The sequence below is a fragment of the Solea solea genome, chromosome 1 (genome assembly GCF_958295425.1).
Source record: "Solea solea chromosome 1, fSolSol10.1, whole genome shotgun sequence".
NCBI classification, from domain to species: Eukaryota; Metazoa; Chordata; class Actinopteri; order Pleuronectiformes; family Soleidae; genus Solea; species Solea solea.
The window spans coordinates 27826576-27839024 of record NC_081134.1 but is presented as its reverse complement, the minus strand read 5'-3'; the positions used below and the strand labels follow the sequence as shown (position 1 = coordinate 27839024).

General features: G+C 37.9%; 2 protein-coding genes across 2 annotated transcripts; one reads left to right on the top strand and one right to left on the bottom strand.

The window, feature by feature from the left end:
- The first annotated feature begins 79 nt into the window (after positions 1–79).
- LOC131466957 (PWWP domain-containing DNA repair factor 3A-like) lies at positions 80–2422 on the top strand. Its single transcript, XM_058640598.1, has 6 exons — positions 80–234; positions 848–987; positions 1543–1638; positions 1720–1905; positions 2030–2118; positions 2231–2422. Exons 2-6 carry the CDS (start codon positions 931–933, stop codon positions 2355–2357), a joined length of 555 nt encoding a protein of 184 aa, XP_058496581.1. The 5' UTR covers positions 80–234; positions 848–930; the 3' UTR covers positions 2358–2422.
- A 2149-nt stretch (positions 2423–4571) lies between these two features.
- Positions 4572–12441, bottom strand: eif2s3 (eukaryotic translation initiation factor 2, subunit 3 gamma). Its single transcript, XM_058652607.1, has 12 exons — positions 12323–12441; positions 10945–11008; positions 10724–10851; positions 10503–10624; positions 10106–10200; positions 9832–9990; positions 9611–9745; positions 8197–8291; positions 7966–8110; positions 5974–6143; positions 5701–5873; positions 4572–4921 (listed from the first exon to the last, which is right to left on the bottom strand). The coding sequence occupies exons 1-12, from the start codon at positions 12389–12391 to the stop codon at positions 4858–4860; spliced, it is 1419 nt and encodes a 472-aa protein (XP_058508590.1). The 5' UTR covers positions 12392–12441; the 3' UTR covers positions 4572–4857.
- Positions 12442–12449: the final 8 nt, after the last annotated feature.

The following is a 12449-nucleotide window of genomic DNA, read 5'->3' as shown; positions in this document are numbered from 1 at the left end:
CGTCAGCTGGTGGAGAAGGGTCTAGCTGCAGACCCGCAGACCACTCAACGAAACGCCCCTTTACTCAACGAAACGCCCCTTTACTCAACGAAACGCCCCTTCACACTACACGACACTCTGATTGGCTCTCAAGAGACTGCGTCTGAAACGTGATGAAGTTTACGTTGACCTAGTATGAAGAGAGAACCCGAAAAAGTAACACGGGAAAAACACGGGAAAATTACGGAGGAAAAGGTAAGAATGGATAAAAAACACATTTTGATATTGAACACTGGATGAATATTCATTATTTGTATCCATTAAATCAATTAAGAGCAGTTTATTAACCAGTAATGTCTGCATGCTGTAACGATAGCGATTGTAACAGCAAGCAAGACGCAGCGATTTTCTCCCTTTTTTTTCTTTTTTTCCTTTTTTTCTTTTATTTATATGTACAGGCTATAACATTGACAATATAACATTGTCTCATTTTCAACCAAGAAACGTATAAGATAAACTATATGATCTCTATATATTAGTATTTATCTGTTTTTTAATCTTTAAATGACTCTGACAAGTTGCACACAGCTTTGCTCATTTGAAAACGTGTGACCTCAGTTCTACAATTGTTAAGATAAAAGAGTTGATGATGAATAATATTTTTCATGTTTAGAAATGAGAAGTTCTGTTAAATCACAGTCAACAGTGTCATTTGATTTGATTTATTTCAGTTAGCCTGCATATATTTTAGGACAGGGAAAGTCTTACAGGCAAATGCAGTCCAGTTCATTACTTCTTGATTCTGGATTAAAAATGTTTCCATGTTAAAAATACAAAATACAATTTTAATTTACATTTTCTCTTATAGAGCAACACTACGTTCAGTGAAGGAGCAGACCCTGAGCTGAGGAGATGCGACTCGGACACTGATCTGCACAAAAAAGGGGAGCTATGCAAAGCTTGTGGCTCATCTGCAGGGACACCAAAGGTCAATGGTGGAGTACGGTGGTAAGTCCTAAATTATCAAATATTTTTTCATTTCAACGCTGAAAGGCTTTAATTTCCCCATGAGCCTTATGTATTATGAAATGTGATGTTATTTCTGTTTGTCCTGACCATGGATAACTGTGACCATCAAACTATTCAACTCATCCATTTGAGTATCAGAAACTCAAAATAAGTAAAGTAAAGTAAACTAATGCTGGAGCCATTTCATCTATGTGTACTGTACTTCATGTGTGTAGAATCTTAAGTCAATGTGTATTTTATTTTCACTCTTGTTGAGAATTTAGATATTGAGAAAAAGTTTCAAGATTCCTGCATTTTTATAGATGCCCCTGATAATAATGATTGTTCTCAGAAGTAATGTAACAATTTGCCTCTCAGTCAGGCTTATCTGTATATTCATTTAGGGCAGTGATGTTACTGTGGCCAAACAAGTTGCCAGCCAGGATGACACCTCTTATCAGAGGAAGTGCAAATAATCAGGGAAAGAAAATGTCTTATTCAAAGTTCTTAATCACATGTAATCAGTGCTGCATATTATGTGTAATTTAATTTTAGGAAAGGGCCCAACAAGCCCAACAGAAGCGACGCGAGGCATGTTGTCGGTTAACCAGTGTAATCACAGAGGATCAGGGCATGCTGCAACACCTTAAAGTGAGTGACAATGGCATTTAGTGTGGTGTTTGTGTATTTGTATATGAATACCCAAACTAAAATCCTATACAATTTTTATAGAACATCATCACAGGCAACACGGTGTCTCCTTGGGCCAAGAAACAGGACAGGGTCATCCTTCTTTTTGAAGATGATAAACAAGTGGACAAAGTCATGCACTTCTTGTCTGAAGTACTCGAACGTACTGAGACAGACAAGAAGTCTGCAGACCCAGTGGCATTCGTAATGGATGTACTTTTGCCAGAGGTGAGATCTCAGACACTGACACTGATTTGTAGACTACATGTTTTATATGACTGCATATGTCTGTCTCCTTTTAACACATGGTCACTGTCTAACACAATCTTAAATCTTAATCTTCATGCCACAGGCAACAGTATACGCCCTCGGAGCTGTTCACTCCATCTCCCTGGACAAAGCCAAGGAGATGTACATGCGTGGCACAGAGTTTGACTCAAGGTAAGCCGGATAGTTTAGGAAACTGTTAATCCAATTTTCAGTTTATATCTTATTATGTATTTGAGTGTCTTTAACGACTTCATTATTTTGCTATATCGTTTTGTCTTGTCAGCGAGATAACCCAGCTTGGGGAACAGCTTCAGAGCCACATTTCCTCAAAAGCGAGGCAGAACCTGGATATCTTCCTGAGCAATTACAAGAAAGCCTTGGAGTGTGAGGAATTCCTCAGACGCCTGTAATCCCTGGGTAGTGAATGTGTCTGCTGGATAGTCTGTTGTGTATAAAATAAAGAAAATATATCATTCATCACTTGTATTAATTACATGGATTTGAAAATTAAACAACTTTCTGTGCAGAATCAAGGGTTTCAGTGCATTTGTTTTACATTCATCAAAAGACCTACTGATGTCCAACTGGCTGGGTTTGATTCAGATACCAATGTTTAACATATCTTCCTGGAAATAGGTCACATCTCCTTAATGACATACTCAGCAGATCTCGTCTACTTAACATCTGTCTACCATCACCTGGACCACACCAGCACAGAATTTAAGGAGGGTTTCTTTCAGGTTAAAAACCTGATCAAGTAGACTTTTATTAGTTCTAATCGTTGTTCTGTCCAGTTGAACAACATGTCAAACTACAGACTAATAAGACATTCAATAAATGTAGGCCTATATTAAACACACCTTTTTGTAACATACAGGTTGCCATGATGTTGGAAGTTTGCAAAAACAAATGAAATTATTCAAAGTGTGTGTTCAAAGTGGAATTTGTGATATTATATTGTATAAACGTGATATTATATTGTATAAACGTGATATTATATTGTATAAACATTGTATAAACGTGATAATATATTGTATAAACGTGATAATTATATTGTATAAACGTGATATTATATTGTATAAACGTGATAATTATATTGTATAAACGTGATAATTATATCACATAAACGTGATATTATATTGTATAAACGTGATAATTATATCACATCAACGTGATACTATATTGTATAAACGTGATAATTATATCACAAAAACGTGATACTATATTGTGTAAACGTGATGTTCAAAGAACTTTTCCAATCAGCATTTATATATTTTAGCAGTTTGGCTATAACATTTCATACTTTACAAAGTGACATTAATTATTCACAAATTTCACAGAAAGTACATTTCTGTGTTCATAAAAGTCAACACGAGTATTTATTCTTCTCTATTCCTGTCGCACACCGGGATAAAAGTCTCTTGTCAACAAGTGTCTGTGAAATACGCGTGTGTAAATAAAGTTTCAATAAAAGAAGACGTTATCACGTTAGTAAACGTCATCACGTTTCAGACGCAGTCTCTTGAGAGCCAATCAGAGTGTCGTGTAGTTTGAAGGGGCGTTTCGTTGAGTAAAGGGGCGTTTCGTTGAGTGAAGGGGCGTTTCGTTGAGTAAAGGGGCGTTTCGTTGAGTGGTCTGCGGGTCTGCAGCTGGACCTACTTGGAGAGTCACCATCCCGGAAGTGCGACACCAACACCTTCAGTCAACACACGATGGTTTCACGGCGTCAGCAAATACCGCGGCAAATATCGTCGAACTTCACATTTTAATATCTTTGGTCGACATTTTTATATCACGATCGTTGTATGTGCAGATTTTATTCATAGAATAATTTAATAAACGTGTAAAACTTTATTTTTGTTGTTAAGAGTAAAATCATTTCAAAATAAAGTGAAGGGAGAAAATGTAAGGGTTTGTGTGCAAACTGAAATTAAAGATTGAAATCAAATGATCACTTCACAGGAAAATGTAACAAATCAAAGCCCTTTTTCTGAATTTTTTTGCCATTTCTGTAAAATTTTAACAGAACAGAATTTGTTTTTGTTATTTTAACTGTTTTTCTGCACATTTTTATTTCATTATAATCGTTGTGCTCATCTTTTACAGAACATAATAATATTATAACAATATATAACAATAATTATATTATTAGTAATAATAATGATAAAAGAAAACTTGTCAAATCTGTTTTGTATATAAATTAAGGGTTTGTGTGGGAAAACTGAAATTAGAGATTAAAAACAAATGATCCATGTTGAAGTTTTTCATCAGAAATGAAAAAGGAAAAACTGACCTAGATTTCATTTGCTGCTGTGTAAATATTTACATGATCAAATTTATATTTTACTTTCAGTATATTTCTCCAACTTTATTTTAAATAATTATTTTTTTCAAAAAAGTTCTTTTTGTGTTTTCTGTTACAGAGAAGCAAAAAAACAGATATAAAGACATGTATAACTTTTTATACATGTGTTACATGCTTACAACTTTGAAATTTTATTTCAAATTTTAATGAAACAAGGGATTTATCTTTGTTTCTCTCCTAAAATTCATGAATAAATGTGAACATTGCAGTGTTTTGGCTCCATCACGTTAACAGAAGAAATAAAAAAGAAAAACAGACATTTCTTCCAAATGTGTTTATTATCTGTGAGTGAAATCTGTGTGAACATTACAGGAGAACAAACCTGTGCTTCACAGATGAAGCCCAGCTAAGCCCCGCCTCCTCTTCCTCGTCAGGCAAGGAAGAGGAGGAGGCGTCTTCAAACCACTGACATGTCCAGCTCTGTCCTCGTCGTCTTCCTCGTGAGGGAAAACAAAAACCAAAAGAAATAAAAAATAAAAAGCAGCAACGTAGAGTGTTGATGGTCGTCGATGGCAACTTCACGGCCGCGTCCCACTTCGTTCTGCTCAGTCGTCGTCCACTGTGGGTGTGATGGTCACGCCCCTCCTGATCTGTCCCCAGCCAATCAGACTGACAGAGGAAAGACAGACAGATGTCGGGTTAAAAAAACAAAAACATCGTACGACACTGAAGGTGAAAATAAAAGTCTGGAAATTCACAACAAATAAAGTAATAACAATGAAGACTTTTCTTCACCGTCAGGAACTAATGATAACGGTTTTTAATCGCAATTTCTGTTTTTTTTTTCTCTGGTCAATTTTTTACAACTTTTTTCTCAGGTCATTTAGCAGACGCTTTTATCCAAAGCGACTTACAAGGGAATTGAGTACAACCTGCCGGGGTGGAGTTGAACTTGTGACCATGATGTCTCTGGACACAGGGGTACTGGTCTTAACCACTGAGCTACCCCACCCCACCTCAATTTTTAGGGATTTTTTTCTCGGGTCCATTTTTAGGGATTTTTTTCGGGTTTGTTTGCAAGACATTTCTTTCAGGTCTGTTTTTAAGGAAAAGAATTCCGGGTCTGTGTTATTACAGGTTTTTTTTCTCTGGTCAATTTTTTACAAATTATTTCTCGGGTCCATTTTTATGGTTTTTTTTCCCCTCAGTTCCATTTTTATGGATTTTTTCCTCGGGTCCATTTTTATGGATATTTTTCTCGGGTCCATTTTTATGGATTTTTTTGGGGTTTGTTTGTAAGAAAAAGAACTCCGGGTCTGTTTTTAAGACTTTTTTTTTCCCGGGATGGAATTAAATGAACAATGAGAAAAGTTTTGTCTTTCAAATCTTGTCAATTGATTTATGGATGATAATAGTTGATTGATCGCTGTGTTTCTGATGTGGTTTACCGCCAATGTTTCTCCACTCGTCGACTCAGTGCAATCTTCTCTCCCACTTCCGTGCACACAGGGTTTGTGAGGACGATCTTGGCCAGATCGGCCTTCACGGCGCTAACTCGACCTCCTGTCGACAGTGAGCCGATGTTCACCATCAGAACCTCGTTCTTGGACAGTTTCTGCACCTGCAGGGGTTCAAATCAAGACGGTGTCATCTAACAAGGACAAACAAAAGTTCCACATCATTCATTCAGACAAAGACCTGTCCCAGAATGCACTGCTCACCTTGGCAGCCTTCTTGTCTCCTTCCGTGCGGACGCCCAGCAGCCTCCTGAGCAGGAAGTAGGAGATTTCCAGCTCGGTGAAGATTTCCGGCAGTGCTCCGACGGCGCCGAGCACCTGGCCAACCATACGATCTGCGCGGCACAGCGTCGGGTCGATCTTGGTGCCGACACCTGTGCAAAAAAACATGCTTTAACCATCAGTGGATGTTAAAGAGATAGTTCAGGTTGTCTGAGGAACTGACAGAGCGGAAGGAAAACAGCGTTTCCCAAACTGCAAATGACGATCTCAAAAAACTAAAAAAAAAATTCACATTTAAGAAGCTGGAAAAAAAAATAAAAAAATCACAGAAAACTGGTTTTAATATAATAAAACTGATAAATCCACAATCACAATAGTTTACCTTAATTATCTCTAGTCAATATATGGATATCATATCTATTTATGACAAGAGACAAGGTATATAGGTATATAGACAAGATATGGTTAGATTTTGGGTATCATCACATCTGTCATCACTATCATATTTATTATATTATACAGTGTGTTGTCTCAGAGAAACAACCTGTGTTCAGCTTTATATCCACAGTTCACAGCACTTCAGCCTTACTCCAAAACAGATTAAATTCATTTTTTTCCTCAAGATTTTGCACACAACACCGCATAATGACAACGTGAACATTTTTGCAAATTTATTGAAACATTTATTAAAAATAAAAAACCTGAGAAATCACATGTACATAAGCCTTTGCCATGAAGCTCAAAATTGAGCTCAGGTGCATTCTGTTTCAACTTCATCCTTGAGATGTTTCTGCAGCTTCATTGGAGGCCACCTGTGGTAAATTCAGTTGATTGGACATGATTTGGAAAGGCACATACCTGTCTATATAAGGTCCCACAGTTGACAGTGCATGTCAGAGCACTGAAGTCAAGAGTCATTCATCTTTCAGCAGGACACACAGCCAAGATATCAAAGGAGTGGCTTCAGGACAACTCTGTGAATGTCCTTGAGTGGCCCAGCCACAGCCCAGACTTAAATCTGATTGAACATCTCTGGAGAGATCTGAAAATGGCTGTGCACCAACACTTCCCATCCAACCTGATGGAGGTTGACAGATGCTGCAAAGAGGAATGGGCGAAACTGCCCAAAGATAGGTGTGCCAAGCTTGTGGCATCATATTCAAAAAGACTTGAGGCTGTAATTGTTGCCAAAGGTGCATCAACAAAGTATTGAGCAAAGGCTGTGAATACTTATGTACATGTGATTTCTCAGTTTTATTTTTAATAATTTGCAAGAATTAAAAAAATGTTGTTGTTGTCATTATGGGGTGTTGTGTGTAGAATGTTGAGGAAAAAAATGAATTGAATCCATTTTGGAATAAGGCTGTAACATAACAAAATATGGAAAAATAGCGCTGTGAATACTTTCCGGATGCACTGTATATCTCCTATATCAGGATATAAACAACATAAACACAGATTATTTATAAGACATGTCACCCAGCCTTAATTTATTTAGTGAAAAGAATTTTGTGTATGAATGCAACCACATCCATTTCCTTTTTTACTTTTAATTTTCCTCCAAAAGGATTTCAGTTTGTGTTGAATCAGGTTACGTCACATGAGACAAATATGTGAAAAGAATAGTGTGGGATTCACTCACTCTCCCACACCAAGGTTTATAGAGAAAATCAGTGATTTTAGCTTGCGGGGACACTCTTGTCACTGAGGTAAATCTGAACAAAGGATTTTAAATGCCGGAGTGACAAAATAAGACATTGGAACTTAGTGAGGAGGCAGAAGTGGATCAACAACACCTGTGTGCTGTGGTGTTAAAATCACTGATTTTGTCTATGGGGTTTGGTATGGGAGGGGGCGTGGCTTATTTCCCTGGAGAAATCCCCTCTGACTGCTGCATCTGAGCCATGTTTGTGATATTAACAGTATATTTTTTACTCTCTTAGATGAGAAGCTAATATGCGAGTGTGGACGTACCAATGAGACCACCGGGGGCAGCGTACTGGAGATCGTTGTGTTCGGCAAACAGAGACACGATCTTGGAGAAAATGGGTTTGCACATCAACTTTCCTTCGTGGTCTTTTGAGACGATACCGGGCCGCACCTCAATCTCCTGCCCCACCTACAGGTCACACAGAGCAACAGGCAATGACATAAAACTAATACGACGGAAGGAAAAATACAAAAACATCGGATGTTGACGCTCACCTTCAGCACGCCCTTTAGGATACTTCCTCCTGCCACGCCCCCTTTCAGGTCGTCCACCTCACAGCCGGGTTTGTTCACGTCAAAAGATCTGATGACTGAAACACGAGGAGGGAAAATATTAAACCTCGTACAACCTCATTTTACTTTTTCTTACATTTTTCCTGTTCCACTGACACACAGTTTAAAACAAACAGTTACGTTCCTCACCTTAATTACATAAAATGTACAAACTGAAACCCATTATAAATTTCATTACATTTTACACATATACTGAGGTTTTCACCAATATATACATATATACACACACACACACACACATACACACATATATATATATATATATATATACACATATATATATATATATATATATATATATATATATATATGTGTGTATATATACACACATACATACACATATATATACACATATATACATACATATATATATATACACACATACATACACATATATACATACATACATAAACACACACACAATTACAAATACTGTATAAAAATTTTTTAACACCTACAAAAAAAAATACATATTGAAACATTTTCCTGTTTAGAAAACGTCATTTTCCTGGTAATCTACCAAGTGGCAACATTTTGTTACAAATGGGCAAAGGACATCTATAAAGAAATGAATTGATATTGATTAATCTGTTGAATATTTTCTTGATTAAACGAGTATTTGTTTGGTCCAAAAATGTCAAAACTGGGAAATGATGATGTCCTCAAATGTCTTGATTTTGTCCACAAAGCAAAATTATTCAGTTTTACTGCTTTCTGGAGCAAAGAAACCAGAAAATATTCACCTTTAAAGAAAGAAAAATCAGAAAACTTGTATGAATTATTATGAAAACACTCAAAACGATTCATCGATTATGAAAATAACTGAGGATTGATTTAGTGTCACCTTTTTTAACAATTGGGATGAATGTTGGTTATAGAAAACTAATTAATTGAAAGTGAAAAACTGATATTTTTTTTAATGGTAGTTAATCAAATTAGATATTTTGCACTCATTAAGTAGTACATGGAAAATAATGGACATTTTGTGGGGATTCTTATGTTAAAAAGCTGTGGTATTGTCATTTGAGAACATCATCATTTCCAGGTTTGATCAACATTTTTCAACATTTCCTGACATTTTATGGACCAAAGGATGAATCAGTTTATTTGTAGCTCTACTGCATTTAAAAGGGTTAGTGATTCAAGATTAGATTTTGTGTTGCTTCCAAAATATCAATCTGTTGAAAGTGAAAAAAAAACAGTGTTTAATAGCAGTTTAGAAGGGGGACATTTTTGGACTTAAGGTGATGAATGTTATTTTTTTTTTAAAGTTAAATCAAACAAAAATAAAACACAGTGAACACCATGGACAGGGAAAAAGAAACTATCTTCTTACCAATGAGTCTGGGCTCGGAAATGAAGTCTCTGACGGGCACTGGGATCTTTTTGACGATATACTCGCAAACCACCTCGATGTTGTACTTCAGCTGGGCTGAGATGGGAATGATGGGAGCTCCCTCTGCTACTGTGCCTGCAGGACAAACGTTACACAGTCAAACGACCGATCAACCAAAAGAAAACCAGAGAGAGAGGGTGTGTGGGTTAGTCGTGACTGACCCTGTACAAAGGCCAGGATCTGCTCGTACTGCTCCTTCGCCTGGCTCTCCTTCACCAGGTCGATCTTGTTCTGCAGGATGAGGATGTGCTTCAGCTTCATGATCTCGATGGCTGCCAGGTGCTCTGACGTCTGCGGCTGGGGACACGACTCGTTCCCCGCTGACAAGAGAAAGAAAGACGAAAATTTCCAAAAAAAATACAGGAGTTAATAATGCATCTTCGCTATCAAGAGTGGTTGTCTTGTTGGAGGCTGCGACAGGAAATGGAGAATTACCAATCAGCAGCAGTGCAGCGTCCATAACAGCGGCTCCATTCAACATAGTTGCCATCAAAATGTCGTGACCAGGACAGTCCACAAATGACACGTGTCTGAAAGAAGATGACAAAAGATAATATGAAAACCTCTGATTTTCTCTATGGGGTTTGGTGTGGGAGAGTGAGTGGTTTACAAACTGTCTCACAGTGAGTTCAAGATGTGAACATGTTCTTAAGACATCGTAGACTTAAACTGACTAAGATTTTGTGATGTTTTCCCTGGCGTCCCTGGTTGGCAGCCAAGTTTTCACTTTAAATGATTGTCACGCTCACATCACCGTCACCATGTGTCAGTACCTAATACAACCAAAAACCTCAAGTACGTCCTCATATTGTGGTTCTTGGACATGGCTTACCTGACCAGTTTGAAGTTGCCCTTGGTGCCGGATATGTCTGTGGGAAACTCATCTGGAGTGCTGCTGCCACACGACCTGTAGCACTCTGGCCTGGGACAGCTGGGGTCATCGAGTTGATAGATCTAAGACGTGACCAGAGGGAAGTGGTCAATCATCAGCTTTCCCAGAAAAAAGGCTGAAATCTCTGGCAACGGCTGGCACTCAACTGATTCCTCGCTTACCTTAGCATTAGCATATCCTAGTTTGATGGTGATGTTCCTCTCCAGCTCGTTCTTGAACCTGACAGTGTGAACACCAGAAATGGCCTTCACCACTGTGGACTTTCCATGGGCCACATGACCGATTGTACCTGGGGGAGAAAAAGGTTTTAATGTTTCACACCAAGCATGGGCAATGGAAGCAAAATCAGAGAGTTATTACAGCCAGTAACTGATCTTCATACCAATATTGATGGTGGCCTGTCTGCTGATGATCTCTCTGGACAGAGGTGTCAGGGAGGAGACATCCTGGACAGACAATGAAACGTTAGAGAGGCACACAGTAAAAAACATAATATTTTAACACTTAAGTTCAGAGTTTTTATGTGGTTGTATAAGTTACTGACACATACTCAACTCCATTCATCTTTTTCAGTATTTTTTTACATAACCAAAGGAAGTTTTCAGCTTCTTAAAAGTGAATATGTTCTGGTTTCTTTGCTTCATATAACACACTGATTTTATGGACCAAATAATTAATAAAAACAATATATAATATTTTAGAGGACACAAATGAGAGGACACCAGTGTGACTGACAGCTGGTATCGTCCAAAAGGAGCCTGGTTGAATGTATTTTTGGCATTTCGGAAATCAAATTGCATTCACTGTACATAGTATTATATGACGATTCCATTACGAGTGATGTTCATTGTTGAACATATCAATATCGGGAATATCAATACAATACAATATCGGTAAATAAAATCTGGAATACTGATATTCATCTCTTGATGTCAACGCCAAGAATACAGGAATTCGGATACTTTTGGAGGAAACTGTCCATGTTTTAACAGCGGTTATACAATGTTGCTGTAATTACATTATTAGGTAAGTGAGTATTGACAGGTACTACAATTTCAGAAATAGTACTTAGTAAAAAGTGGCACCGCTGAATCCCTAAATTGGATAGACAGACGTTAACTACGGTGGTCTTCACAGACCATAAAGGGTGTCGGTATTTGTTTTATACTACTCAGCTTAAACCAGAGTCATAACACTCAAACACACGTTTTTTTCCAAATAAATGGTGGTACGTTTTTGAAATATATTGCTTCTTTGGTGAATGTGCTGCGCTTCCGTATTTCATTGTTTTATAAAACTAGGACAATAAAGATTAACATCTATTTCGACTATCGTTGTACTTATACACTAGTTAACGGCATGCAGAGGCAGCTAAAACGGTCGATAACGTGACGACAACTCAGGACGTGGTAGACTTCCATCACCATTGCGACGTCCATTGAGATTTTTTACTTCAACTCAGCAAATGATGCAGTTTGGCTTGAGTGTCTGTAATTAATACAGGAAACTGATACAAATGACAAATTAAAGTTATCGGCGTATGTGTGTTTGTTAATACTGGATGTATTCTCTGATTGTGGTTGAATTTCGCTCTTCGTCTCGCCGGCTCGGGCCTGGCTGCCGTCATGTGCCGGTGCACCGCTGGCGGCATTCGGCGCAAAGAACCGTCACCTTTTAAGATATACGTCTAACAAAACCGCGGTCAGACTGTCACCGACACACATGTACAAGCGCGTAGATCCAACAAAAAGGACACTTACTAAAGAACTGAGGTCTTGTTTGGCCAGGTGAGGCTGACCAAGCGTTGTACCAGACTCATCGCCCGCCATCTTGAATGAAAAGGGAATGACGTAGGCGGCTGCTGTGAACGCCTGATCAAGATAAAAG